The following is a 25,939-nucleotide window of genomic DNA, read 5'->3' on the forward strand; positions in this document are numbered from 1 at the left end:
CCTGACTGGGGAGCTCTCATGCCCTTGTGCCTGTGGCAGCTGCCAGATCCATCCAAGGGCTGGGAAGCAGGAGGCTGACCTGGAAGCAAGAGGCTGAGCCGGCTCAGCCACTGGTGGGACCTGCTGTGCCCCACTCCTGCCCTGTCAGGGCAGCTGGCCCTGTGATGGAGCAGCAAGGAGAGCAGCCGGGCTGGGCTGGGGCTTTCCCAAAAAAGGCCTGAACTCTACAGTTGAGTTTGCCACTTCCCTTACCACTCCCTTTCCTGTGAGAGGATGTGTTCGGCCGCTTTTCTTTTCTCTTTCTCTCTTCTTTTCTCCCCCCCTCCCTGCCCGCAGACCCGGCGCTCCTGGCGATGCCACACACCCCCTGAGCTGGCCGGGGTCACCCCGGCTGGCACCCGCCACCACCACGTGATGGCCAGGCTGCAGGTACGGACACGGCACAGCAGGTCCCCCCACACTGCCTGCCCTCCCAGCACAGGGTTGGGGGGTGCACGGGGGTCAGTGCAGGCTGTGCTGGGGGTCCCTCTGCACCTGGGTGGGCACTGGTTTGTGCTTTGCACTGCAGAGGTGGGGGTGGCTGGAGGAGGATGAAACACTGCTGAAGGCTTCATCCCTGGCCGGGGTGCTTGGGGAATGTGGGGTGCATGAAGTATCATCCCCGAGGCCAGTATTTGCCATCACTTTGATGTGACCTGCCTGGGCACCACGATGCCATGGCTCCCACTGCAGCTGGCACAGGGTGATTTTGGCATCTGCTTTGCCTGGGGTGAGCAGGGCACAGGGCACTTTGTGTGTAAGTGCACGGGACAGAGGTGTCCCAGCACCTTGGCAAGGCCAGGTGGAAGGAGAGGTTTCCCTTTAATAGCGATTTTGGGGAGCGTTCATCTTGTCTGATTGTGTGGTGGGGTCCCATCTGCATTTGGCGAGAGGACGGTGTGGTGCCAGACTCATGGGCATGTCCCAGGCACATGAGCTGGCACAGCCCAGGGAAACCAGGACTCCCAGGCTCATGGGGGAGCTCAGCGAGGGCGGCTTTTGGGGCGTCCCTTCTTCTCCCTGTGGGGAAACAGTCCTCTTGTTGTCATCCTTCCTCTTTTTACAGCCTCGTGCGCATGCCCTCACCTTCCCTCCAGCATTCACAGGCTCCACCACCCGCCAGGACTTCCCTATCTGCTGGCCTCAGCAGCCCCACGGTGGTGCCTGGCACTGGGGCAGCTGGTAACAACCCCCTGGCATACGGCTCTTGCCAGCATGGTGAGGTGGGGTGTGTTGGGACTGTCAAGGGGGGCACAGACAGTGCTGGGAGACCATTCCTGCAAATCTGGAGCATAATGCAAGTGCCCTTCAGTGCCAGTCAGAATGTGCTGGCATTGCCCTTTGGCACCAATCCAGATGTGCTGGTGTTGCCTTTCGGTGCCAACAAGGATCACAACAACATTGCCTCTCGGTGCCATGGGCCAGAGTTCCTTTGAAGCCCCACAGCTCCCTTCTCCCTGTTCCCTGTGGCACAGCCCACGCAGTCGAGATGGCCCTGGGTGTGTGCCACGGCTCCAGGATGGACTTATCCTGCTCCTGGACGGGTGCTGAGTGCACCCTACAGCATGGGGAGGGGAGACTCCATATGGAGGAATGCCACCCCATCCTGCTACCTCTCCAGGGTGTGTTGGCTCAGCCCCCTGCAGGTCAGCTCCGGCCAAGGAGTGAAGCGAAGAACCTGGGAGTCCCCCCAGAGCAAAGCCACACGCTGTCCTCACATGCCTGTCCCTCAGTCACCCCCAGTCCACCCATTCCACACCCAAGGGCCGTGGCAGAGCCAGGGTGGGCTGGGAAGGAGCAGGGTTTCCCCAGCCTTCAGGGTTTCCTCCTGCTCTCCCCATTCCCACAGTCTCGACACCAGTTGCTGTCATTGGTGCCAGCTGTCATGGGGTGAGCAGTGGGATGTGGGTGAGCAGCAGGAAGAGGGGTGCCAGGAGTGCAAGATGGTTAGGCCGGGGGGAACAAGGGAAAGGGGAAAAGTGGGGAGTTAAATGGACCTGAGGGCAGCAGAGTGTGAGAGGGAGCAGAGCTGCTGCTGAACTGGGCAACAAGGTCACAGCCATCCTGCCCGCACTCAGGGCTATAAATAGGGACAGTTGGGAGTGAAACACAGACTCTCTCCTTTTTCGTTCCTGCAGGAGCACTGGGACAGCGGGAGGGTTTGTGAGGACCCGGGAGAGTGTTGCTGGATGATGGCCATGCTGGGACAGCGGGGGCTACACTGCCAGGGCTCAGTGGGGACAGCTCTGTTCTGGGTCCCATCTGGGACCCACACCCTGGCTCTGTTCCCTTGCTGAGTCCACAGCAGGACTCAGACCTGAGGTGATGAGACCTGGGGCAGCTCAAAGTGGGGATGCTGAGGCTGAGATGTCCGGGGGCTCTGCCTGCCTGCTGCCACTGCTCCCATTCCTTCCTTCTGACAGGGGAAGGACTGTGATTGCTGCCCATCACCCTTGGCAGGGCACAGGGAGGCAGAGCCAGCTGTGTCTGTGTCCTCACCCCTGCCCACACAGAGGTGGGTGCTGAGCCCAGCACTCAGCATTGCTCCTGCCCAGGAACATCCCTGCTCCAGGCTGAGCCAGTGGTGCAGGCAGGGGTCATAGGATAAGGTTTGGTTTAGCACTGGGAGCTGTGAAAACTCCCCCCCACCACCCCATTTCCTTCCACTCACATGATGCCGTGGAGCAGCTCCGACTTCCCCATCCCATGCCTGAAGGCTCCAGGGGGTCCAGCCACGCTTCCCTGCAGCACAGGGTATGGCCAGGGATGTGCAAGGCCAGCACTGAGCTGCACACCCTGCCCAGCCCCTCTCCTGCCTGCAGCAAGCCCCACAGCATCCCTAAAGCATGGCATGGGAGGGGATCCCAGGCAGGGCAGGGGTCTTGCAAAGCATCTCCTGATGTGTTTCCTCTTCTACTTTCCTTCTCACTTCCTTTTCTTGTGCTTTGTCTGCTGCCCTGCCCTAGCTCGCCACCTTCCCAGGGCTTTCCTTGGCACAGAGCAGCCCCCTGAGCACTCGAAGCTGGGGGGTTCCACTGAAGTAACGTGGTTCCTCTCCCCACAGGCTCCATCCAGGAGGCGGCAGGGACGTTAGCCGGGGGGTCTTGGCACGGCTCACCCACAGGCTGGGAGGAGCAGAGAGAGGCACAACAGCCCCTGGAGCACGACCCAACCCCGTCCACCGTGTATGAGGCTGGGACGCAGGTGAGGGGTGACTGACCCGGGGCCGGGGTGGCGACGGGAGCCAAAACTGAATCAAAGCAAGTCACTGCACAGGGGTGCCCCATGTACCTCTGTGTGCTTGCACGTGGTGGGGGCTGATTGTGGACAGCTCACTCACCTGCTCCCTGCCCTCCTGCCTTCCAGTACGCAGGACCCGCGTCCGCAGAGACACCCCTTCCGATGTCCCGACATGAGACTTCTCCGACAACGGTGCAACCCGCCAGCAACCACCGCCCCAATGCCTGCTGCTTCTGCTGGTGCTGCTGCTGCAGCTGCTCATGGTACGTCCCACCGCCCGCCCCAGCCCAGGCTCCTGCAGGGCCAGTGAGCATCACCCACCCGCCACATCATCCTTAATTCAAGGGTCCCATAGGCAGGGGTGATCACAGAACCACAGCAAGGCTTGGGTTGGAGGGGATCTTAAAGATCATCCAGTTCCAACCCTGTTCCATGAGCAGGGACACCTTCCACTAGACCAGGTTGCTCCAGTCCCTGTCCAACCTGGCCTTGAACATTTCCAAGGATGCAGGGGTTGCACCTGTGTTGCTGCTTCTCTGTGCTTTGTGCAGCAACAAGTGCTTGGACGTGGCTGCTGCCCAAGCAGGCAGCCAGGTCTGAGGGAGATGGGGTCCCACAGCAGCCCCCACCACTGGGATTTCTGCAGCCCTGTGGTGCAGCTGTAGCACCCACGCCACGGGCAGTGGGTGCAGGAGGGTAGCTGGGACAGAGCCATCCCCACTCACTGAGCTGAGCCTCCAGACCACTTGTGTGCCCATTAGGTTGGGAGTCGAGAGCAGAACAGGCATGTGGTTAGACAGGTATAAACTCCAGGTGCCCTGATGCAGATGGGCATCAGTGGAACCGTGGCGTGGGGCTCTCGCCGGCACAGAGCCCGGTGGGCCTGAGCTGAGCCTGAGTGCACCATGACTCCTGTCCATCAGCCAAATCTTTTAGAATACATAGAGCAGAAAGCAGCAGTGGGACCCCATGGTGCTGCACTGGTGGTCTCCAGGGAGGGATGGCCCTAGTCCATGTGAGCCCTCTGGGAAGCTCTGCCTTGGAGCAGCAGGTGCAGCGTCTGGCCCTGCCCTTCCAGCACTACCCAAAGCCAAGGATGTAACCAGCTGCTTGCCTCCAGCTGCATCTCCTGTCCTCACTGAGGATCCACAGCTCCTTTTTCTCTGGATAGCCCAGATTTTGGAGAGCCCATCTGCTCTTCATCCTCAGCATCTGCTTGCTTAGAGATTGCTGATGTTTCTGGGCTTTGCAGCACCTTTGGGCTTTATGGCCATTGAGAGCTGTGAGCAACAAACCCTGGAGCTGAGCACTGTGCATCTCCTTCCTGGACGCTGCCCTGGGCTCAGTGGCATTCGGCCATGGGCAGAGTGTCCCTTCCCTGTGTCTCTCCTCCATCTCTGCAAGAGCCCGTGAGCAGAGGTGGGACAGAATCCCAGGGAGGTGGCAGATATCCCTCCTGTATCCCATTTCCAGAGCAAGCGGTGCCGGGTGGCAGCCACGCTGGGGCTCAGGCACAGCAGGCAGGAGCCCTGGGGGTGGCACAGGCAGGGACATGCCTGCAGCTTCACCCACCCCAGCCGCCCACGCTGGGGCAGAGGTTTGCACAGTCAGTCCTGTGCGAGCAGCGAGGGACGGTGTCGCAAGCAGGAAGGGCTGTGGTCAGCGCCGGGCGCCAAAATTCAAGGGCCCAAGGGAAGTTGGCTGATGGCCGCTCTCTGCTTGTGCCACCAGCCCCCCATGGGGGACAGGGGACACTGGCATCCCCCAGCCCCAGCACCTCCATCCCACGATCTGCCTCCAGGCTGAACCGGTGCTGGGGTGTCACCAATAAACCCTTGTTTATTTATTGGTGTGACAGTTCACGACACCTTTGCCGTGGGCTGATCCAGCACTGACCTCTGCTGGCTGCTGCGGCCACTCCGGCTCGGCTTGGTCCTGGCACACATCCCTGGCACACAGCCCTGGCACATGGCCCGGGCGCTAGAGCGGGACCGCGGCAGTGCCGGAGCACAGGGACACCCTCTCATGGTGACAGCAAAACTGCACGAGGGAGCCAGGGTGGCACCGGGGCAGCGGGTGAGGGGAGGGGATGGGTGGGGGATGCTTGTGCCCACAGAGGACCCCACAGGGGTCAAGGTGGGGGTCTGTGAGTGTCCCCAATGCCCCTGACTACCTTTCTGTCTCCCTGTTAGGAACGAGGACCGGGAGCGAGCGTGGAGGGCATCCCGGGAGACCAAACTGGAGCCCATCCCTAACTGTGAAGCGTGGTGAGTGCAGGGGCAGTGCCGTGGGGGGGAGCAGCATGGCATGGTACAGCATGGCACCATCCCTTCTGCCACCCTCCGTGGCACCCAACCCTGGGGTATGCATGAGGAGGAGGGTCAGGGGTTCCTGATGATGTGTCCCCAGTTCCCACCAAGAAACGGGGAGCCCGAAGCCACAGGCTGCAGCCTGCTGCAGTTCTGCCCTTGGGCCCCTTGCAAAGGAAAACTGAGGCACAGGAAAACCTCAGCAGGTTTCAGGTCTCATCCTGCCCTTTAGACCTGCTGCCAAGAGCATCTTGCAGCCATGGGGAGAGGAGGGGACAGGCCATTCCTGGTGTGTTCAGCACTGAAGCGGAGGCAGCAGCAGTGTCTGTGTACTGTGGGACACAGTGGATTTACACTCAGGGAGGAGCAGGATGGGCCAGCCCCCCACTCCAGGAATGCTCAGCACTCCCTGAGGGACAAGTGTGCCTCCCTCTCACCCAGCCTAGCCATGGGTGCTCTGTGCACTGCCTGGCACAGCCATCTTAGAGTCAGACTTGGTAATTATCCATGGATAATGATTGCACCTGCCCTGCTTGAGCAGATGATGAGTATTTGCTGGGGAGCAGCCTCCCTCCTTCTTCAGCTGAGAGAGCTGATGGACCTATGTCAGTCCCTCTTGGCTCAGAGCTGCCGCTGCTAAGGAAGGGCTTTTGCTACCTTTGGGATTTGTGCAAAGCCAGCACCACAATATGTCTCAGTTTGGGAAATCCAGCCAAAGGCAAGGCTACAGTCCAGCCCAGCAGAGCAGAGCCGGGAGAGACCCCAGGAGAGACCTCTGAAAGCTCTGTAATACCAGAGCCTGAGCAGGAATGGCCTCTGCATGAGCACGGGGGACGTGTTTGGGCACAGTCCCTTGGGGATGGGGCCAGGGATGAGCAGGAGGGACACAGTGGGGAGCTTGCAGCCCTCCCTGGCCGGCTGTAACGCTGTGTCCTTGCCTTCCCCTGGATCTGTCAGTGCCAAACCCACGCCAGAGGAGGTGCAGGGCTGGGCACAGTCCTTCGACAAGCTGATGAAGAGCCCGGCGGGGCGCAACGTCTTCCGGGAGTTTTTGCGGACTGAGTACAGCGAGGAGAACATGCTCTTCTGGCTGGCCTGTGAGGAGCTCAAAACCGAGTGCAACAAGCACACCATCGACGAGAAGGCCAGGATGATCTACGAGGACTACATCTCCATCCTCTCTCCCAAGGAGGTATGAGGCAGAGCCCCTGAGGGGGTGGCTCGGGCTAAAATGAGGCTGGGGAGGATTCTTATGGAGAGGGCTCTGTCCCAGCTCTCACCACAGCCCTGTGACAGTTTGGGAGTGAGTTTGGCAGGGTAACCGCGATAGGGAGAGGAGCCCTGGCCCCGCAAAATCCTCAGGACGCAGCCGGCCGTGGGATCACGGGCCAGGTTGTGCTGCGGGTCCGAGACCTCACGAGGGCACCATCGGGCCGATGGAGATGCTGCATCCCAGCCTGCAGCATCGCCGGAGTGGGAGCACCCAGGGCAGGAGCACCCACACCCGCCTCCTTGTGCCCAGCTGGGGGACACGGCAGGAGACCCAGAGAGCTCCCCGCTACTCCCTGCAACCCTCCCTAAACCACCCCAATATCATCCAGGATGGAGCACACCGTGGTCTTCCCACGTCTGGCCACAGTGCTGTATTGATACTCAGTTTCCCACGAGAGCTGGTGCAGGGGTGGGTGCTGGGGCTGGGGGCTTGTCCTTGGGTTTCCTCCAGCCCCCAGTTTCTCTCCCTGCCGCCCAGGTGAGCCTGGACTCGCGGGTGCGGGAGGTCATCAACCGGAAGATGCAGGAGCCGTCCTCGCACACCTTCGACGACGCACAGCTCCAGATCTACACGCTGATGCACAGAGACTCCTACCCCCGCTTCCTGAACTCTGCCATATACAAATCGCTGCTCCAGAGCGTCTCCCACTCCTCCTCGGAGTCCTAAGGGCGCCCACCGGCCACGGGGACACTGGTGGGGACACAGTGGCTGGAGGGGCTTGGTGCCTCCTCACCTCCGCCACCTTCCCTGCTGGCCCCCACGAAGTTTTTAGCTTTTTACCTATGAACTGTCACCCTGGTGTCCGGGCCACGCTCCAGGACTGTCCCCGAGGCACAGCCCGGGCCAGCTCATACTACTGAACCCTTGCCCCGTCCCCGCCGCTGGCCGGAGCGAGCTGGGGGAGCTCACGGGAGAGCGCCCGGGACCCGGTTTCCCCCACACCCTGTTTTGAAGAGGTCACTTTATCCCATCTCCACCACACCCGGGGACACGGCACATCCCCATTTCCCACCTGAGACCCAGCTGGGGACTGAGTTGGGGGTTTTTTTGAGGTGGGGGGGAGGTCAATTGTTGTTTGGTTTGGTTTGGTTTTTTTTTACTTTTAATTTTAAATGCTCTTTTGGTTGGCTTTTACTGGGGGACTCGAGGGGCGGGAGGGGGGTTTGACAAGTGTCTCTGTACATATAAAAACTTGTCAGGTTTACATCACTCGGTCTGTTTTAAGTGGCCCAAGGGGTGGGGGGCAGTGCTGCAGCCTGTCTGTATTCCTTAGGAATATGGATGGAGCAGAGGGCTCTGAGGGGCCAGAAAAGACCGTGGGGATATGCTCAGCAGGTGGGCAGGGGGTATCCTACAGCTGCCTCCCCCACCAGTCCCTGTCACACATCAGCACTGCTCCAGCCCCAGGACATCACGTGCTGTCACCCCAAACCCAGAGCATCCTGCACCCTTGGTTCAGGGACCTCAGAAATGGGGAAAACACCTGTGCAGGTGTGGTTTGCCCTCCTGCAGAACCCACAGGCACCAGGAGCCCTGAATGGCTGGCCCACACCTGCCCCACCAGTGGGGAGAAGCCCAAGGATCTGCCCTGGTCCTTTGGAAGCTGCTTGTGACCTGGGCTCCACCCAGGATGGGAAATGTCACAGGGAAGATACAGAATATCCATGTGTTTTTGTACAGCACAAGGAATGGTTTACTGGAGCCCCAGCATACAGGCTTAAAACACGTCTGTCCCTGCCCTCCACACTGAAATGAAGCCAATGCAGGGGTTTTGATGCTGGTCTTTGCTTTTCCTGACCCACTGCAGCAGTTTCCTATTTTCCACCCATTCCCCTCCTTCTCTCTTTGGCCCTTCCACAGAAAAGAGTACTGGTTCTTTTTACTGAAGATATTCTTTAAACAAACAAATTCTTTTAGCTTATTTTTTTTTTGTGGGGTGGTTGTTTTGTTGAGGCTTTTTTTTTTTGTTTCCTTCCTTCCTCATGGCATGACTGTGTGGAAATTCATGTCAGTAAATTTAGGTTTTTTTGCCAAGCTGGAAATACAGTTCAAGAAAATGTATTTTTGAGAGAGACCAGCAATGGTTTGTTAGGAATGTCGGTATTGTTGTTATTATTGGCAGGTTTTCCCCCACCAGTGCCCAGTCTGCACCCCTACAGCATCCCCACCCTGCATAGGGGAGGCTTTAGTTCTGAGTGCCTGGTTTGTTCTATGAGTAAGGAAAATAGTCTCAAAATGTGGCCCCAGCTTAAGGGTCAAAGGCTGAACATCCCTGAAGCTGTTCAAGAGCATGGCAGGGAGGTCAGTCCCTCCACACACTGTGGTGGTCTTGGCCCAGGGAAGACCCTGCTGCCACCAGATAATCTAGTTTTTCTCTTGCTCCCAATCCCAGCACTATTAATCACCTTGTAAGCAAATCTTTACTTCTGAAACACCTCTTTATCCAGTGGCCTCACCCCCCTGGCCCTCCTCTGTGTTATCCCAGAAAATGACACTGTAAAATGACACAGGTACTTTTCCCTCACTCCTGCTTGGGACTCTCCATACCTAATTCAGGATTGTCAACCAGCTGTACCCAAACTCAACCCAGCTCCTCACAGGAACACGAGAAGAAAGGCAACAGCCACTGGTAAAGGGCTGGCTCCTGCTCCCAGCACACAAACCAGTCCGTGACCAGTGTGGGTTTAGGATCCTGAAGCTTTTTTTCAGCATCACTGTGAGGACACTGCTCCCCCCCAAGCCTGGCTTGAATAATCCCATTCACCACAAGACTCGTGAGGCTTAAAGGAGTTGTCAGCATCTTTGAATCTTTTTCCTTCTTGGGAGACTTGGCTGCACCCTGTAAAGTGAAAGCCCTGAGCGAAGGATGCTGGTGGGATCCCTGCCTCCGGAGCAGCACAGCCCTCAAAGGGGCTGTGAGCACGTTTTCCGCTGCTTTCATGTGGCTACTTACTCCTCTCCAAACATCTCTGAGGCCTCTGCTCAATGTCTGCTGTCTGGCATGCTGGGAAGCCAGTGGAAATACTTGTTTTCCATTCTGGAAGAGGGAAGCAGTGCCATGAGATGTGACTGCAAATGCTCCTGCCCTGCTGGCCAAGAGCTGCGGTGCCCAGCACTGCTCCCGAGCAGCTCAGACTCAGAGGCCTTGCTGGGGTCCCCCAAATGCTGCATCACCCCAGTTAAAGGCTATGAAAAGGAGAGAGGAAGGATTTTAAGTCTCTCTGAAAGCTCTTGTGAGCTCACATGGAATTTCCCACCAGGTTCTAGTTACCTCCCAGAAGGAGCCTGATTCCCTTCAGTAAATCCCCTTCACAGGGTTCACATCTGCAGATGTGGCACCTGGGGCTGGCTTTGCTACTGGATCCTTTACTTATCTCACCCCTTCCAAGCACCAGTTCTGAGTTCACTTCAAACCTCCTCTGTTTCTACAGACAAGTGCTAACAGCTAATCTCTACCTCCTCCAGATCCAAGCCTCTGGAAAATCTGTATTTGCAGTACTTTTACTCCTCCTGAGCCTCTCCAGCAAGCCCCTCTGAAAATCCAGGATGCCTTTCTGTCATCAAGCAAAGAGCAGAGCACAAATATGGGACTCCCTTTGATCACTCCCATGGCCCATGGATCCCCTCCACCTTCTTTACTAATGGCTTCTCCCTCCATCAAGATTAACTGTTCCCAGGATCCCAGCATGAGGGCTATGGGGAGCAGGCAGCCTTGGGACCAGCCTTCTGGGAGGCAGCAGGAACATCAACAGGCTGCTGGACGCTCCCTGTAACTGCCCTGGCCTTCCCTGCTCCAAGCCTGAGCTGAGGGAGCTCTTGGCTACAAGGGTCTCCTTCTACAGACAGATGGAATCCCAGCAACAGCTTCCTCCCTGTCCTGCTTCCATAAATCAACAGTTTGGGGTGGTTCTTTGGGGCTGGTGTCACCCTGCGTTCAGTCTCTTCAGGCAGCACATTCTCATCTTTGCCGCAGCCAATGCTGTTGGCCTTTAAAGGCTTGAGATGCCAAGGAATCAGTGCAAAATCAAGAGAATGCTGCCAAGATGGAAAGCAGCATCTGAGCTGTGTTCTGTCAACAGTACTGCCCACCCAGCCATGCCAGGGCTTGGCCCAGTGGTTGAGATTTGATGAGCTGACAGGAACAAGCCTTCATGCGCTGAGGATGTACCTACAAGTCACATCTCACTTTCTGGTGCTCCAGTCAGTCCTCATCCACCTGGACACGGACCATCTGTCAAGCTCCCATGCAGTTCCACACCACAAAAGCAAAGTGCTGCACACGTGGTTGAAATAAAAAGTCAGAAACTGACAAAAATGTTTAATATTAGTTTTGAAGAGGAAGTGACCGTACTCGCTTAGATGAGAAAATAACGACTGGGTGTGTTTAGTGAGCTCTCCTGCCAACCTGTCAGCCCAGGGCTGTGGCTCTCCATGAGGCCCCCAGGCCTCCCCGCTGCTGCTCTCTCAGCACGTGACAATGCAAACTCACTGGGACACAAAACACAATTGCCGTGGGAGCTGGCGCGTGGAGGCTGCGCGCGGGTCTGCGCTTGGCTGCCGCTCTCGGGCCATGGCACATGTCAGCAGAACTGCAAGAGAAGGGAGTTTAAACCCCGATTAGAAACCTCGCTGCCGAGGGGAGCTGTGGGTCGTGCTGCCTAAAAGAAGGTAAGGATCCAGGTGATGGGCTTGTCTCAGAAGCTGGCAAGGGCTCGGGGGTTCTCAGAAGCAGGGGCCAAAGGGAGCTCCCGTTTGAATCTCTCGGCTGTGGCTCTTTGGCACTTTGTAGTGGCACCATTTCTGCTCACCACTGACCAGGAGATTCCTGCTCACCCCTGAGCTCTGTGCACAGCATGGAACGGCAGTTTTGAAATCCTGAATGTCATCACCACCATCTCTCAGAGGGAGCGTGGAAAGCACTGTGAAGCTGATCATGGAAGAAGGGATGTGATGAGGGAGCAGGGAATGTGGAAGTGAGACTTGACCCCAGCTGGTCTGCAGAGGTGGGATGAGCCCAGGAGCTCTTGCCTCTGTGCTGGGAGGGAAGATCACTCGCTAGAGCCAGCGAGAGTTTGGCAAACACCCCTGAGCAGCAGCCAAGTGCCTGCAGCAGGGTGGATGCAGCCCCCCAACACCCCTCAGTGCCAGTAATAGCCTTGGTGCGCTACCTTCCAGCGATTCCCACACTCGTTGCACACGACGAAGGTGGTCATGGGCTCATCGGAGCTGCGGGTCTGCACCTGGGGAGGACAGGAGAGAGGTGAGAGCCCAGCATCACACAGGGCCCTGGAGGGCACAGGGAGCTCCCCCCCTCCCTCTGGCCTCCAGGGATTCCTGCTGGGGTCACAAATTCCATGAGAGACCAAGGCTTGGAAGGGCAAAAGGAACTTTCCTGTAAAACAAGTCTGGTTGTTGTGTTATACAGATACACCTGTACATACATCATGACCCCGCTCCAACCTGACACTACCTGAGTGATGTGTTTTGGGGCAGCAGATTTCCCTTTCACTCTCTCTGCTGCCCATTCCTCGTGGGTGGATCCGGAGATGGAGGTACCCACAGCCAATCCCTTCCCAAACTGTCCCCCAGGAAGGGACATGGCCAGCAGCGAGATGACAAAACCCTCAGCCCCAAGCATGTGCTCCACAGTCACACATAAAAAAGCACTCAAGCCATTCCCATTTTCAGACCAGTCCTACATCCTGGCCTCACAGGAACACACTCTGGGTTACCAGGTTCTGCACATTTCCAGTCTGGTTTGTATTTGAGCCACTAAGGAACTCCGATATTTAACCCAGATGTGATTGCTGCCTCTGACTGGCTCTTGCCAGAAACACATACTTTACTAAAAATCAGATTTTCATGGCATTTGAAAACCACAAGGCAGATCTACACTGAAAACACTGGCATTCCTGCACAAGTCAAGCAGCAGAACTGTGCCAAGGGGTAATTATGGTGATCTTTGTGTGTACTTACCCAATATGCAAGAGTCACAGTATTTGCATGATGCAAATTAAGCATTCTTGCAAGCATGCTGAAAAGCTAAATTCTGTAATTCCCCCTCAACATTACCACCTGCCTTCCAACGTGCTCATAAACACCAGTTCATCTACTTGGGACTTACAGCATCTCATCACCCACTGGTGATTTCACTGGAAAACCGATAAAAATAGAGAAACCCTCCAGATATTTCTATTTAGAAGATAACTGTTGTCTCCTGCCCCAATCCCAGGCAGCTGGACTCCAGTCCACTACAGGTGGAGACAGTCCTGTGTGCTGGCACAACCCAGAGTGCTTCCAGCTGACTTACTGGGAGCACTGGCAGAGTGAGGCCTCTTGCCTGAGACAGCCCATGGGATGCAAGGCTGCTGCTGAGCCAAGGGAAACTCCCAGGTCAGCTCCCTGGATCTCCTCTGTGTTTGCATGTCAAGTCCAAGCATATGTAGGAGTTTCACTCGGCACTTGCACACACAGTTCATGCACACCCACTCAGTAGCAATCTCGTGGCTGCTGGTGCATTTTTGGGTATCTGCACATTCTAAGCCACTGACTTGCAGCAAAGGCACATTTATCTCCTGATCCCTGGCACAAACGTGGGAACTAAGAAGCACTGGTAATGCACAAGGCTTCCAGCAGCTGGCTGTAGAGAAGAAACATCCTCTGCTTTATGTATTCCTTGTTTCACCTGTTTCATGCTGCTTGATTTTAATGAAGTTGGGATTTGTCCAGCAGCAGGTTGTCTACATTCTTAATTTGCACTTTCAATACCATCAACATGTCTGCCTTGGTTTCTGCAGTCTACACTCCCCATTCCTTTCTCGTCTGAATCCCAGCATTCCCAGCACCTGCTTTCTATATAGAGCACTGCTGTACTTTTGAAAAGCTTCCTTATGGCTGCACAACTCCTGCTCTTGTAAAGATGAGCCAAAAAGACTTACACAAGCTCCAAGGAAACATGTGCAAAAGCACATTTGAGAGAACCTCAAGTGTACAAAAGGGCCCTGTCCACCAGTGGCAACATTTGTGCCTGCAGGGCCTGTCACAGAGCAGCATGAGATCAGACGAGCTCGTGACCGTGACAGATCGTGTCCTGTGCAGAGGTCAGTGGTGTGCAGGCTGTAGGAGCAGGAAGACTAACCTGGGTGTAGGTGCAGTTCTTCTTCTTGCACTTCCCACAGGTGAAGAGGTCAGTCTGCGTCCCTCCTGTCTTGGCCATCTGATGTTCCCGGATTGCTTCTTTTGTCATGGCTTTCCTGATCTCTTTCAGCTCATTACTGGCCATTTCCTTTAAAAAAAAAAAAAAAGGCAATAAAAAAAATCACATCTGTCCAGTTTTACTACCACACCCACTACAGTGGAAGCAGCCAACAGGACAGGGTGGCCTGACAGAAGGGCATTAAGACACAAAGCCTTCATTCCTGGTTTCTGGTTCACACCCAGGCCCCAGTGGTGACCTGAAGGCTCAACAGACTACTCTTCACACTCCAAACCCCACTGCTAGCTCGCTCCATGCACTCTGGCAGCAGCTACTGAGAAATCTGCAACCCTGGAAGCAGCCCAGCCCTTTGCCTCCAGCCAAACCTCAGGAAATTTTCCCTCCAAGAAGCAAACCCTGCTCCTCGGGCTTCCTCACCTCCGAGGTCATCACCGCGATCTGCTCGGGGGTAATGGCCCCACACAGCACGTTCTTTTTCAGCTCAGGATTTTTGGAGTCCTTTAGGTTGGAGATGCGGCTCCTCACCCGGTTCTTGTATTTCATGTCGGTGTTCTTGACATCTTGGTAAATGCGTACAGGGCAGTCAAGGAGTCTGCAATCAACCCAGAGGCCTCAAGCACTTCCCAGCCACCCATGAAGAGCAGGGGGTGTTACCCACTGGCAGGACACAGATGAAGGTGCTGGGACCCAACAGCTCCATCTGCTCTGGGAGGTCAGTGCTGGAGTTGAGCTGTTTTATGCCAGAGTCCAGGGGCTTCCAGTTTGGGCTTTTTCACTGTGCTGGAAATAGTTATGCTTAGGTTCTTCAACCTGCTCTTTCTCTCAAGCAAGGCAGCCACAAACCCCTTCACTGAGAGAGCCCAGCTGCACCTCCTACCCTACAGCCCCCAAAGGGAGCAAACTCCTGGCTTATCTCACAAGGACATGGAACTTGATCCTTATTGCTCCATCTTTTCCACTGCTTTTGTCTAAATCAGCACACTCTCCTTAACAAAGAGCACAGGGAAGTTGCATGTATTTGGAAACAGGAGAGAGATCACTGATGGGAAGGTCAAACTAGGGATTACAGTCCCTGAGCTCCCAGCACCACACTGGTGACCCAGTGTGGTGACCCAGTGACCCAGGACTCAGCCAAGCAGAGCTGGAACCAGACCCAGAACCCTGACAAGTTGCAGCAGAACATTTACACAGATTCTTTTTCCTTTGAGCACACAGATTTCACTCCTGGAGGCATGCAGGCCCTCGAGGAAGGGCTGTACAGTAAGGATATACTCTTCAATCTGGGCTGCTATGTGCTCGCAGTCAGCGCCGATGGCGACATAGTCATCTGTAAGACAGGAGAAACAGGAGCTTCACTTTACAGCAATCAGACAAGAACTAGAAAGTGAAGCAAATCCCTGCACACCTGAAGATTAAACTTATAGCCAGACCACCCCCTGCTGCAGAGCAGAAGACCCCAGGTAACCCATGTTCTTAACACCCACTGCCTGACATGCTGTCGTGCCTCCAGCTCAAGCCAGATCCCTGTGCAAGTGTCTGAAAAAGCAGCCAGTTCAAAGAGGTGACCAGTGGCTAGACTGAGCTGCTGGCAATAATCCTTTGACAAGGCTGCTCCAGAATGGCACATTTTAGATGAGCTGGCACTGACTTACATGCAGAAGTCTGTCAGAATGCTGCAGGAGCTGTGAAGCACTTCAGGCAGTGCAGGGCTCCCCACAGCACTTACCATCAGCCTGCAGAGCTGCTGTCAGCATCTCTCTGCATTTGTTGCGGACGGCGTCGCACGTGATCGGTGCCGGAGGGAAGGTGGTGATTTTGGGAGTAGTCGGAGTCTTCGGAGGCTCCTGCCTTTTGTTGGAGCTAAAAGAAAAACTTCACCTGTCAGAATGTCTCAGTTCAAGCCACTGAGAGCAGAGAGGGGAGCAGCAGCTTTGTGGCCAAGCATCCTGTTGATCATAATACAGAACCAGTCAAAGGAACACGGTGCAAAGAGCTTTGCCCCAAATCAGCACAGAGCACAACACAGCAGCCAACACCAGCAGCCCAGGCACAAGCTCTCCTGTGGACACTGCTGGCTACCAGCAGAGGTTTAGTGCATGAACAGTCCTGCCAACCATCTTGTGTTATTCAACATGTATCAGCTGCTGCACCACTGGCCATCAAGCAAAAATATTAGTGTTGGACACCACCAGTAACTCAAATACACTCAGACATCTGAGACCATCAGTGCTCTCTCAGTCTGGCAGTGTAGTGCAGACCCAGGGTACTTCTTTCCTCTGACTTTGCAGAGGTACACAAATGCTCTCAGCAGAAATCGAGCAGAAAGCACCACTAAAGTTAATCTCATTCTTTAGCACCAAGATTTCAGCAGCAGGAAAGAGAACAGCTAAATGAAAATGCACTCCAGCTCTCTGCAGCCAATAAGGAGTGCAGCATGCTGCCTTATGAGGCAGAAATCAGAAGCCAACACCAGCCCCTCCAGAAGAAGGAGCTGCTGTGCTAAGGAAAAGAAAGAAAAAAAAAAAAGAAAATGCCTTCTTCAGCTCTGATATTTAAAAAAAACAAACAACAAAGCATAACACATAAAAGGACCTTCCTTTTTCCTGTAAGCTGAGCAAGACTGATTACTCATCTCACAGAACAGCACCCCTACACAGCCACACACGGCTCACACAGGTGCTGGGCTAGCACAGAACTAAGAAATACTGCTTTGCTCTCAAAAATAACTTCATTTCCACCTGCAAGCAATCATGGGCACAGGCAAGGGAATGCAAACACCTGCCTGCTGGGGCTGATTCAGTCGGGTCACCTGCCAGGGGAGCTGGATGGAGACCTGCCTGCACAATTAGCACATGATGTGGGCAGGCTGAGTCACTGCTGCTGGGTCTGCCTGCAGAGAAGGAGCTTCACTGAGCAGCTCAGCTGGGTGTGCACCCATAAAGCCTAACATCTGCACAGGGAGTTAGTCAGCCCTGCAAATATTGCTGGTAAAAGATTTGGGCTATTATGATTCACAGATGATTTTCTAGAGCTTTGTTCTCCCCCTTAAATCTAAGCAGCAGAAGAGCAATTTTTCTTCAGTGGAGATTGCCCTGGCTTTGGTGACTGGGCTGTAAAATGCACTGTATTTACGGCCGATGCCTGGGAACATTAATACACTAAAGAGACAAAAGGGGAAAAAAGAGAAACCCTGATATTTCAGCCATGCCAGGCTGGCAATATCTCCTTGAAGATCCAAGTGGCTTGACAATTTTTGTTAAGCTGGGTCACTACTGCCAGTTTGTTGCCATCAAAAATAAATCTGTTATGAACAAGCACTTCCACTACGCTGTCCTGGAAGGGATTAGTCAGCCCACAGAAAAACAGTGCTAAGCTGGAAACCTTCCGATGTTGCTGCCGCACAAACTGAGCCAGACAACTTCAGAGACTTATCCTGGGAGTTTCTGCAGCTAAGGTCATATCCAGTCTGGCTAAAATCCCACAGATCATCACTGGGGCTACTGGATTTCCGCAGTTCAGAACCTGGCCAGGCCCTTTCCAGAAGCATCCACCAGTGAACCTTCAGCAAATTGTTCAGGTCACCAAAGCAGAGGATTAATTTCTTGCTCAGATGAAGGAGATGCATTCCTAAGAGGAAGATTATACTGTGAGCTTATTGACCAGTAGCTGAATAAAACCATTTTTTACCAGCTAGTTTTACTGGTCAGCACTGCAGGAGCCTATTAAAGAACAGATTTGTGTCCAAGCAGCTCAAAACATTCAACAGTATTTACACTGCAAATGTTAGAAAAAGAAGAAACAACTTAGCCTGTAAATAATCAATTAGATGATGATGATTTTCTCCCATTTGGGATGTAAAAATTGCCATCAGGTACTTTTGTGCTTAAGAAGCTACACACAGATCACAGGCAGCACCCATGGGGGTGTATACACTTAGCATACACAACTCAGGAATAACCCATCTGAAAATCACAGCTGCTCATGTTGCATAAAATAGTTTGGAAAACTGAGACTTCCCAAAGGACAAAGGGAAAAAAGCCTAGAAAACCTACCTACAATAAAAGGAAGGACTGAAGGAATTGAGGTGGTTTTTGGCAGGGAAAATTTAAAGGAGACAAGTCCTGAAATTCCTTACAAAATAAGATGGTAGGAAAAAAAGCCTCCATACTAGCTAAAGACAAAAGAACATAAAAATGGTCTTAGCAGACAGGTTTGGATTGAGACTGAGTTTCAATCTGTAAAGGTGAGTTATGAATTGGAAATACTGCCAAGGGCAGCTGTGGAAATGCTCTGAGGTTTTTTAGGGTTGTCAAAGAAGAGCTTAGAAAAAAGCTTGGACAGAGGCTGTGCTGTGCTGGGGAGGGGCAGCAGGAGAAGCTTCCCTGAGAGCTCTTCCAGATTTAAATTTTGTCTGTTTGTCAACAGACTAAGAACTCCCAGAGCAAAACACTGTGAGTGAACTCAGTGTGAACTCGGAACACTGACCTTCACCACATTCAGTCCTTAAAGCCAGGTCTCCAAACTAATACTTGCAGAGGTAATACTTGATTTTCAGGAAGGTTCTATCTGCAAATGCCATTGACTTAAATATTTAGATTTTTATTTCCTGGAGGTAGAAAAAAGCTAGTAAAGATGCATGGCAATCCCACTCCTGTTAGTTGACGAGGAGAGACACATTTGCCTACATACAGACATGTCATACATGCCCTGAGAGAAGAGCTGAGCCCTCACAAATTAGATGAAACAGATTTCTCAGCCATTCCAAAGACATAAAATTATTTATTAAGGTTTAGAGGTTAGTTTATAAATAGAATAGTTGGGAAGTAGAGCTCAAACACACCTAGAAGACTTATTTCAGGAAATCCTTGTGGTTCACACTGTTCCTGTTGAACAGGAGAAAGAGCTTGTAAATCTATCCAGGCAACAAAAGTTTATGCATAAAAAAAAAGGCTATGCTGGAACAAAATGGTGGCAAAGCAGCAGCCAGGGACTGCAAGTGGAACTCAGGGCTGCACTGGAAGAAAATCCCACAGAAAAGCTAAATTCAGGCCACAGTTCCAAAACCTCCCAATAAAGGCAGTTTACAGAATCCTGGAAAAGAAAAAGCTCCTGCTGCCAGAGACAGAAACACTAGACACAGCCCATTAGCATGGACTACTCCAAGGGTCTGAAATTCTACAGCACAACAGAATATGCTTTGGATTAGAGCAAGGCAGCATCTAAATTCACAGGTGCCAGCTCCACGCTGGCTGGCTTAGAGCCTTCAGGTCTTGTAGTGATAGCTCCAGTCACTACAGAGGGATTTCTACATCTGTGCTCCAGAAAGCAAGTTTCAGGCCAAGAGCTGCTCAAGTATTTCTCCCTGACAGAAGAGAAAGGCCTGGCCAAAATCTATCAGAATAAATGGCTGAAATATCTGAATACAAGCTGATCTCTTTGGTGTCTTGACTGCAGCCTCATCTGAACCAGCCATCACACACTGAGCAACCAGTCAGACTCCATCACAGCCTGTGCTTCAAAGAACAAAGACTCTTTGCTGCTAATAAATTACTATTTTTTTAAGGCAGACTAGTAGTTTATTTTGTAGGACTGGAGAATAAGCATTCCTGCCTCTGGAAATTGAGCCTGGCTCAACAGACTGACACCAGGAGTTGGCCGCTGCTCCTGGTCTGTGCTACGCTAATCCATTGGCTTCTGTTCATCCTTCACAGCCAAGGGGGGGCTTTGCCATTCAGAAGATGGAGGCTGAATACATGTAAAAAGCATCAAGGATTAAAAAAAAAAAAACCAGAAAACTGCAGTATCTGCAGCACATCAAGGCACAGGGGAATATCAGCAGCACAAGCCAGAAAACTCCACTCCACACACCCCATGATACATGACAAAGCAAGGAGGCACTGGGGTTTTGCCTCTCTGCTATAGCCAGGATTTCTGAGTGAAATCACACACAGATCCACACAGATCTGGACAGCCCTCACTCCCATGCTGCACTGCATCACTAAACTCCATTCTGGCCACGGAGTCTCCTCAGTGCTTTCACTGCAATACTCAGCAACTCCTTTTTCCCATTTTACGGAAGCGAGATAACAAAAGATACCAGTCAATTAAAGTCATGGAGCTCAGCATCAGCAGCCTCCTCCATCAACAGCTCTGTGTTGAGCTGCAAAGGCTCATCCAAAGTGCCAAGCCCTGAGAGAGCTCAGCAAAAGAGAAAAAAGTCACAAGAAAGTGACAACAAGGGCTGCAAACACAGAACATCCTGCAAAACAAAACAGCAGGACTATAGCCTGAATATTCTAAATCTTCTGTCAAACTTGGGAAATTGGCTAAATCACTTAGGGGCCAAACCTACGAAGCACACACCCTTCTAGGATCTGAGGCTGAGAGAAGTCTCTGGAATAAAGTTTTAAATCCCATTTTCCCCCTCCCCTTTGATCACTGTCTCCACTCAGTGACTGCAGTCACAGGCAGTGGAAATAGGATGCAGCATTCAAGGCATGGCAAGGAGCAAAAGCCTGCAGCAGAACTGCCAGCTGGGGGGACATCAGCCTACAGGGAAAAGGAGATTTCTGCTGGGATTTGTCAAGGACAAAGAAATGGCAGTTTTACTATAGTAACATATCAGTCAATCCCATCCATCACTTGAGACTGCAAAGGTCAAAAATAATCTTCATTCTAAGGAGTTCAAAGTTAGAAATAAGCAAAAATATATAAAAATGCAACATGAAAAAAGAACAGAGGAATGCTTTACTAATAGAGAAAAACAACACATAATCAAGAGTAAAAAAAAAAAATAAGATGTGAATAAAATTTAAAAACTCACTAAAGCCACTGTATTTTGTAGATATATATTTCTGCATTACAGTTTATTGATAACATCACACAGATCAACCCTGAAAAAGAAACACTTCCGGTGTCTCTCATCAGGAATTTCACTACCCAAAACTCCCAACTCAGACACTTAAAAATAAAAATTAAAGTAAGGTGCCTTGAGAAAATTTAAATTCTGTAACAGTGTCATCTTTGGTTAAGGGGAAGCATTACCTCTGGTCTCTTGAGTTACCAGTCTCCTTGGAGGAAGATGTTGGCAAGGACAGGTTTTTCTTTTTCTCCTCACCTTTTTCCTCAGAAGCATCTACATTCAAAAGAAGAGTAATGGGTTCAGAACTGGCTTTTGTGCTACAGCCCTGCATAGCATACACTCATCAGTGTTCTCACACTGCCTCATGTTGGCCTAAGGCAAGTTATTGTTCTCCAAAAAGAATCAGGAGAAAGAATGCCTTTATGGCCTTCCCCGCTTTACAACAGATCCTTTTCTTGCCTCTAAGTAGAACCTAATTCAAACAAAAACTTTCCTCACCAAACTAGAGAGCCATCACCTTCCCTGCCTGGGAGATAAGCCTCCTCACAAGACATGCCTCATCACAAAAGTTTCTTTCAGAGACACACAGGCTGCTGAGCAGGGATCAGATCAAGTTCTCTCAAGCATCATTAAAAGCAGCATTTCCAGCCAGCACCTCCTGAAGGGCCAGTTCAGGCTGGTCCTTCTGGGAGTACAGTTTCTCCTGATTCCCAAGTGCTGCTGAAAGCCAACAGCACAACCCTGCAGAGGACTGTCATGGCACTGTAGAACAAGTTTGACCCAAAGGTAAACTGTCTGAGCCTAATAAACACCCAGCCTAATGTGGAGGTGACAGTCCAGCCAGGACAGGAAAGCAGTGCCTGTGAAGCTCATCCAGCCTAGCACGAAACAGGGAGCCCATCACTGGGAAAGCCTCCACAGCTGGAAACAGTCCATGTGAATTTATCTGCAAGGTGGTAAACTAAGGTCCTTCTCCAACTTGTCAGCCAAAATGCATTCCAGCATTCCCCTTTCCAAACTGTTGCACAAGGCTGACAGTGCACACTGCGTTAAGTGGGGTCGGAGGGTTCGGAGCACAGATATTGTTTCTACAAATAATGCTGCTAATTATTATATGGACAGGTGCATGTTAATAGTCCTGAAGCTTTCAATTGTCTTCCAAGGATGAGCTGGCTAAACAGGAGATAAATCCAGAGGGATGCATGGTAGGACACAAAACTTGAAAGACACGAGGGTGGAATTTAAAAAAGGCTGATTTGCTAGAATGTTTTATTCAGATCAGTAGATAAGTTCTTCCAAGAAACCCAGCCTCCCACTGAAGCAAGCTCCTTCACAAGCTCAATCTGATAGAAACACCCTAATTTCCTTACCTAGAAGTTTCTTCCAAGATTTGATGAGGGATTTGGCAAGCGATATCACTTCTTCATCTGTGCTCTGCTTCCTCAGGGCATTTACAGACATCCCAATGCGGGTGGACTGCAAGAGAACACTCGAATCAATCACTCCAGAACAGATTCGTTGTTTGTTTCTAACTGAAATCTGAAATACCCACGACCAAAGTCAAAGTGATGACCAAGATACGAGTATGCAAGGACTTGCAGAATGATTCTACAATCCTTACAACTTTGGAAGAGCAGGATGACACTCTCCAAACCTATCAGAAGAAACATCCAATCACCTGCAAATCGCTCCCCTACACACCTATAAGTGACATTCAAGCTTAGAGTGAAAAACTCCAAGATGCATCTTAACCTCCAAATTGTAATTCTTTTCATACCTCCCCAGTGTCTCCTGAATATTACCATTACAAAGATCTGAACTTCTCCCAGGACTGCCCTTTGTTTGCTACTTTTATCCAGTATCTCCTCTTTTTGCAGCCTAAAACCAAGATTTGAGCAGTTACCCACATTTGTCTCATTACCTTTGCACAAGTTTCAGGCAGCACATGGTGACCCAGAGCCATTTAACCACCAGTCCAAAACCCAAGTTCAGCACTATTTTATTGGATTTGATGTTTATTTTGATGCTTTGCATGAGGCAAGAAGTGTGAGGAAATCTATTATTCAGACAACATGTTGAACTCATCCAGATGCAGACTTCAGCTTTTCACCCTACCTGTGCGACTCACCTGCAGCAAATCCAAAGTCATGGGCATACTCTTCAGTTCTTTCAGTAAATCCATTGCACCTTCCTGGAGAGAAAAACAGAAACAGAATGAGTGTCTCAGCTTTTAGTAAACAAATGCAATAGCTTGGGAACAGACCCAGAAAGCTGGATTCAAAGGGAAAAACACCAACAAGCGTTCCCTGGAACATCAGAAAGCTTCCTGCTGGGATTGCTGTTCTGGACAGACAGTACATCCTACAGCCTGAAAGCACCTGAATTATTGGAATGGGCAAAAGAGAAGAGGACTGGACTGCTACTGGTCTTTGCTGGTGCATGGTACAACTGCAGCATTAGTTTATTACCTGTACCTGGCAAGCTGAACATTTTTAACACCTGGGAAATACACTCTGAAGCAACACTGTCCCCTCAGCACAACCACTTGGCTGGCAGGAGTAATCCTACTCTCAAACTCACTATTTTTGAGGCCCTGAGAAAAGATAATAACTCACAATAACAATTTAGCATAGTTGCAAGAACTTCAGTCACCCACCTAAATAAAGCTCAGAGCCCAAGCTCTTTCTACAGCATGAAATTCCATGTAGCCGTTTCCCAGTTTTCATCTTAATACCCCACTCTGCTCAGGACAGGAGCTGATACCAGGAGCAAAGCCATCAAGCTGTGATGCTGAAGAGCTGGCCACTTGAAAATTGTTCTATGAAGTTTCCTTATATCATCTCTGCACCCCAGAACCCAAGTCCAGAAAAAAAAAATCTCACTAGGAATCTGTAGATACCTAAAATTGGCAGTCACTCAGAGTCACTAGTGGTAGTCACTAGTCTCTCTCCAGCAGATCCCAGCCTGTCTCCATTCAGCTGGCTCTTTCCTCCCAACCCCCTTCCCTCAAACAAGGCTTCCAGTGTTCACATTTAGGAGCTCATTTACAACACAGACCACTCCAAGCTCAGTTGCAGCACAAGGCCTGCACAGCCCACGACTGAAGGGAAGCGAAGCCGCCTGCACTGACAGCCCTGTCCTCAGATCCCATCCTCCCTATGCAGAAGGGCCATTTCCCACTCACCCCAGGAAGTAATCCAGCTGCAATCCACCCTACAGAACAGATGCCAAAACCAAAGCGGAGTCAAAGCTTTCAGCGTGCACACAAGCAACTCACACCAGCACAAACCACACGTTACTGTACCCAGAACGACCGACTTCCCCCTCAGGCAGTCTCACACCTTTCCGTTCCTCCAACAGACTCCATTACATCCAGCCCTGAACACACAAAGCAACCGAGTGATTGCTGTCTCCGTTATCAGAAATGGGGCCGCTTGGCACAACGGCAGCAAATGAGGATCCACGCAAAAACTAGGGCAACAAACGGGTACTCCAGGAAACCGTCCTGCAGGAAGAGTTCTCAGATTAGCCCACACACAACGAACACGCTGAGGGTTCAGCACCATCTCAAACGCCAGCCAGGAGGAAACGCTGCATAGCCCTCGTGTAAGAAGCTGCCTCTTCCCCAATGAAGCTGGAAGCAAATTCTGTAAAGCTGCTCCTTTCCTATTTCAACACTGGCGCTGAAAGCCTGCCACCAACAAGAACAGACATCCCAGGCTGTGCTTTAGCCCAAACACACTTCCCTGAGTTGTTACAGCAGTGACACAAGTGACAGCGCTCACTCGACCCACGGCTGGCGGGGCCAGTCCAGCATCCAAAACTTCATGTGATATCAGCACCGAGTATCCCACCACACGAATACCACATTCCTCTAATCCCTTCTGCTCCTCGCCCATCACCTCCCACCCACCACAGCCCTCCCTGGCCCCAGAATCCCTCTCCCCCACCCCACAAACACAGATGTACAGACTACCTCAGTCACAAACCCTTGTCATCTTCTTGCCTTAGCACTTGCACGATTCTGCTTGTGCTCCCACGAGCACTGACATAGCCCATTAAGCAGGGAAATACTGGCTACTGTCCCCCCAGGCGGTGACACCGGTCACAGCTCACCCTGTGAGACCCCCGGGTGCAGAGAGCAGCTTGGCCACCCTCCCACACTCCAGCGGCCACACGAGTGAGCAGAAGCAGTGCTGGCATGGGATGGGGATGCAGGAGGCAAATCCGTCAGCACTGGGGTTTTCCCTGAGGACACACTGGAGCCTCAGGATCCCCCAGGGCGGATCCCCCTTCCCAAGGGCTCCCAAAGGAACAGGAGAGGAGGGCTGAGGATGCTCCCCTGGAGGAGAACACCCTGCAGGCAGCACAGGGTGAGCCCCGGCGTGCTGAGATGTGGGGCAGGGAGTGAGTGAGGCCTGGGATGGGGGGCATAGTGTGGGGACAGGGGGTTCCCAGAGCACCATAAGGGGAACAAGGAGCTGCCCCCTCAGTTACGGACAGTGGGTGGACCCCAGGCCTCGGCAATGGAAGGGGAAGGGAGAAGGAGAGCAGGTCTGGGGGAGGGATGCCCACCCTGATGGGGGTGAGCCTCTGCTCCAGCACGACAACGACGCGGGCGGCACTGAGAGAGAGGCACCCAAATGGGGGCTAGGGAAGGGGAGGACCCTTACAGGCTGGGGGTCCCTACAGCATGGCAGCGAGGAGGGAGCCCTGCGGAGAAGAGGGAGCCGCGACCGCCAGACAGAGCCCGGTGCAGGGGGCGGCTCCTCAACCCAACCGGGCTGCGGGGGCCCGGCCGCCGCCACTCACCGCGTTCTTCTTGGCCACCATCTTGTCCAGGCGCCTGGCGATGCGCACGATCTCGTCCTCCCCGCCCATCGCGCCGCTGCCCGGGGCCGGGGCCGGGGCCGGACGGGGGTCCGGGCGGGGGGAGCTGCGGCCGCTGCCCGGTGCCCACCCGAGCTCCCGGTGCCGCAGTCGGGGCGGGCGCGCGCGGG

At 52.6% G+C, this 25,939-nt stretch overlaps 2 protein-coding genes across 4 annotated transcripts; one reads left to right on the plus strand and one right to left on the minus strand.

Moving 5' to 3' along the window:
- Positions 1-317: 317 nt before the first annotated feature.
- On the plus strand, positions 318-8,778 carry RGS19 (regulator of G-protein signaling 19). Its single transcript, XM_017833248.1, has 6 exons — positions 318-429; positions 3,104-3,243; positions 3,406-3,542; positions 5,472-5,546; positions 6,546-6,780; positions 7,339-8,778. Exons 3-6 carry the CDS (start codon positions 3,442-3,444, stop codon positions 7,525-7,527), a joined length of 600 nt encoding a protein of 199 aa, XP_017688737.1. The 5' UTR covers positions 318-429; positions 3,104-3,243; positions 3,406-3,441; the 3' UTR covers positions 7,528-8,778.
- A 2,368-nt stretch (positions 8,779-11,146) lies between these two features.
- On the minus strand, positions 11,147-25,939 carry TCEA2 (transcription elongation factor A2). Of its 3 annotated transcripts, none has more exons than XM_017833246.1 (10): positions 25,752-25,939; positions 23,068-23,130; positions 22,310-22,415; positions 21,122-21,212; positions 15,804-15,937; positions 15,348-15,404; positions 14,495-14,649; positions 14,000-14,146; positions 12,030-12,101; positions 11,147-11,450 (listed from the first exon to the last, which is right to left on the minus strand). In XM_017833246.1, the coding sequence occupies exons 1-10, from the start codon at positions 25,818-25,820 to the stop codon at positions 11,442-11,444; spliced, it is 903 nt and encodes a 300-aa protein (XP_017688735.1). In that variant the 5' UTR covers positions 25,821-25,939; the 3' UTR covers positions 11,147-11,441. The 3 variants fall into 3 exon arrangements, with proteins under 3 accessions (XP_017688735.1, XP_017688736.1, XP_017688734.1); XM_017833247.1 differs by lacking the exon at positions 25,752-25,939 and adding an exon at positions 24,279-24,428; XM_017833245.1 differs by lacking the exon at positions 11,147-11,450 and having other exon boundaries at positions 11,985-12,101.

The sequence above is a fragment of the Lepidothrix coronata genome, unplaced genomic scaffold, assembly GCF_001604755.1.
Source record: "Lepidothrix coronata isolate B3197 unplaced genomic scaffold, Lepidothrix_coronata-1.0 Scaffold212, whole genome shotgun sequence".
NCBI classification, from domain to species: Eukaryota; Metazoa; Chordata; class Aves; order Passeriformes; family Pipridae; genus Lepidothrix; species Lepidothrix coronata.

Bases quoted from the DNA above. Each gene is read 5' to 3' on its own strand.
- RGS19 (XM_017833248.1), top strand. From the start codon at position 3,442: ATGTCCCGACATGAGACTTCTCCGACAACGGTGCAACCCGCCAGCAAC. The intron at 3,543-5,471 runs GTACGTCCCACC...TCTCCCTGTTAG, and splicing joins TGCTGCTGCAGCTGCTCATG to GAACGAGGACCGGGAGCGAG. The intron at 5,547-6,545 runs GTGAGTGCAGGG...TGGATCTGTCAG, and splicing joins ATCCCTAACTGTGAAGCGTG to TGCCAAACCCACGCCAGAGG.
- TCEA2 (XM_017833245.1), bottom strand. From the start codon at position 25,820: ATGGGCGGGGAGGACGAGATCGTGCGCATCGCCAGGCGCCTGGACAAG. The intron at 21,213-22,309 runs GTAAGGAAATTA...TTTTGAATGTAG, and splicing joins ATCTTGGAAGAAACTTCTAG to ATGCTTCTGAGGAAAAAGGT. The intron at 14,650-15,347 runs ATATCCTTACTG...ACTGCCCTGTAC, and splicing joins AGCAGCCCAGATTGAAGAGT to GCATTTACCAAGATGTCAAG.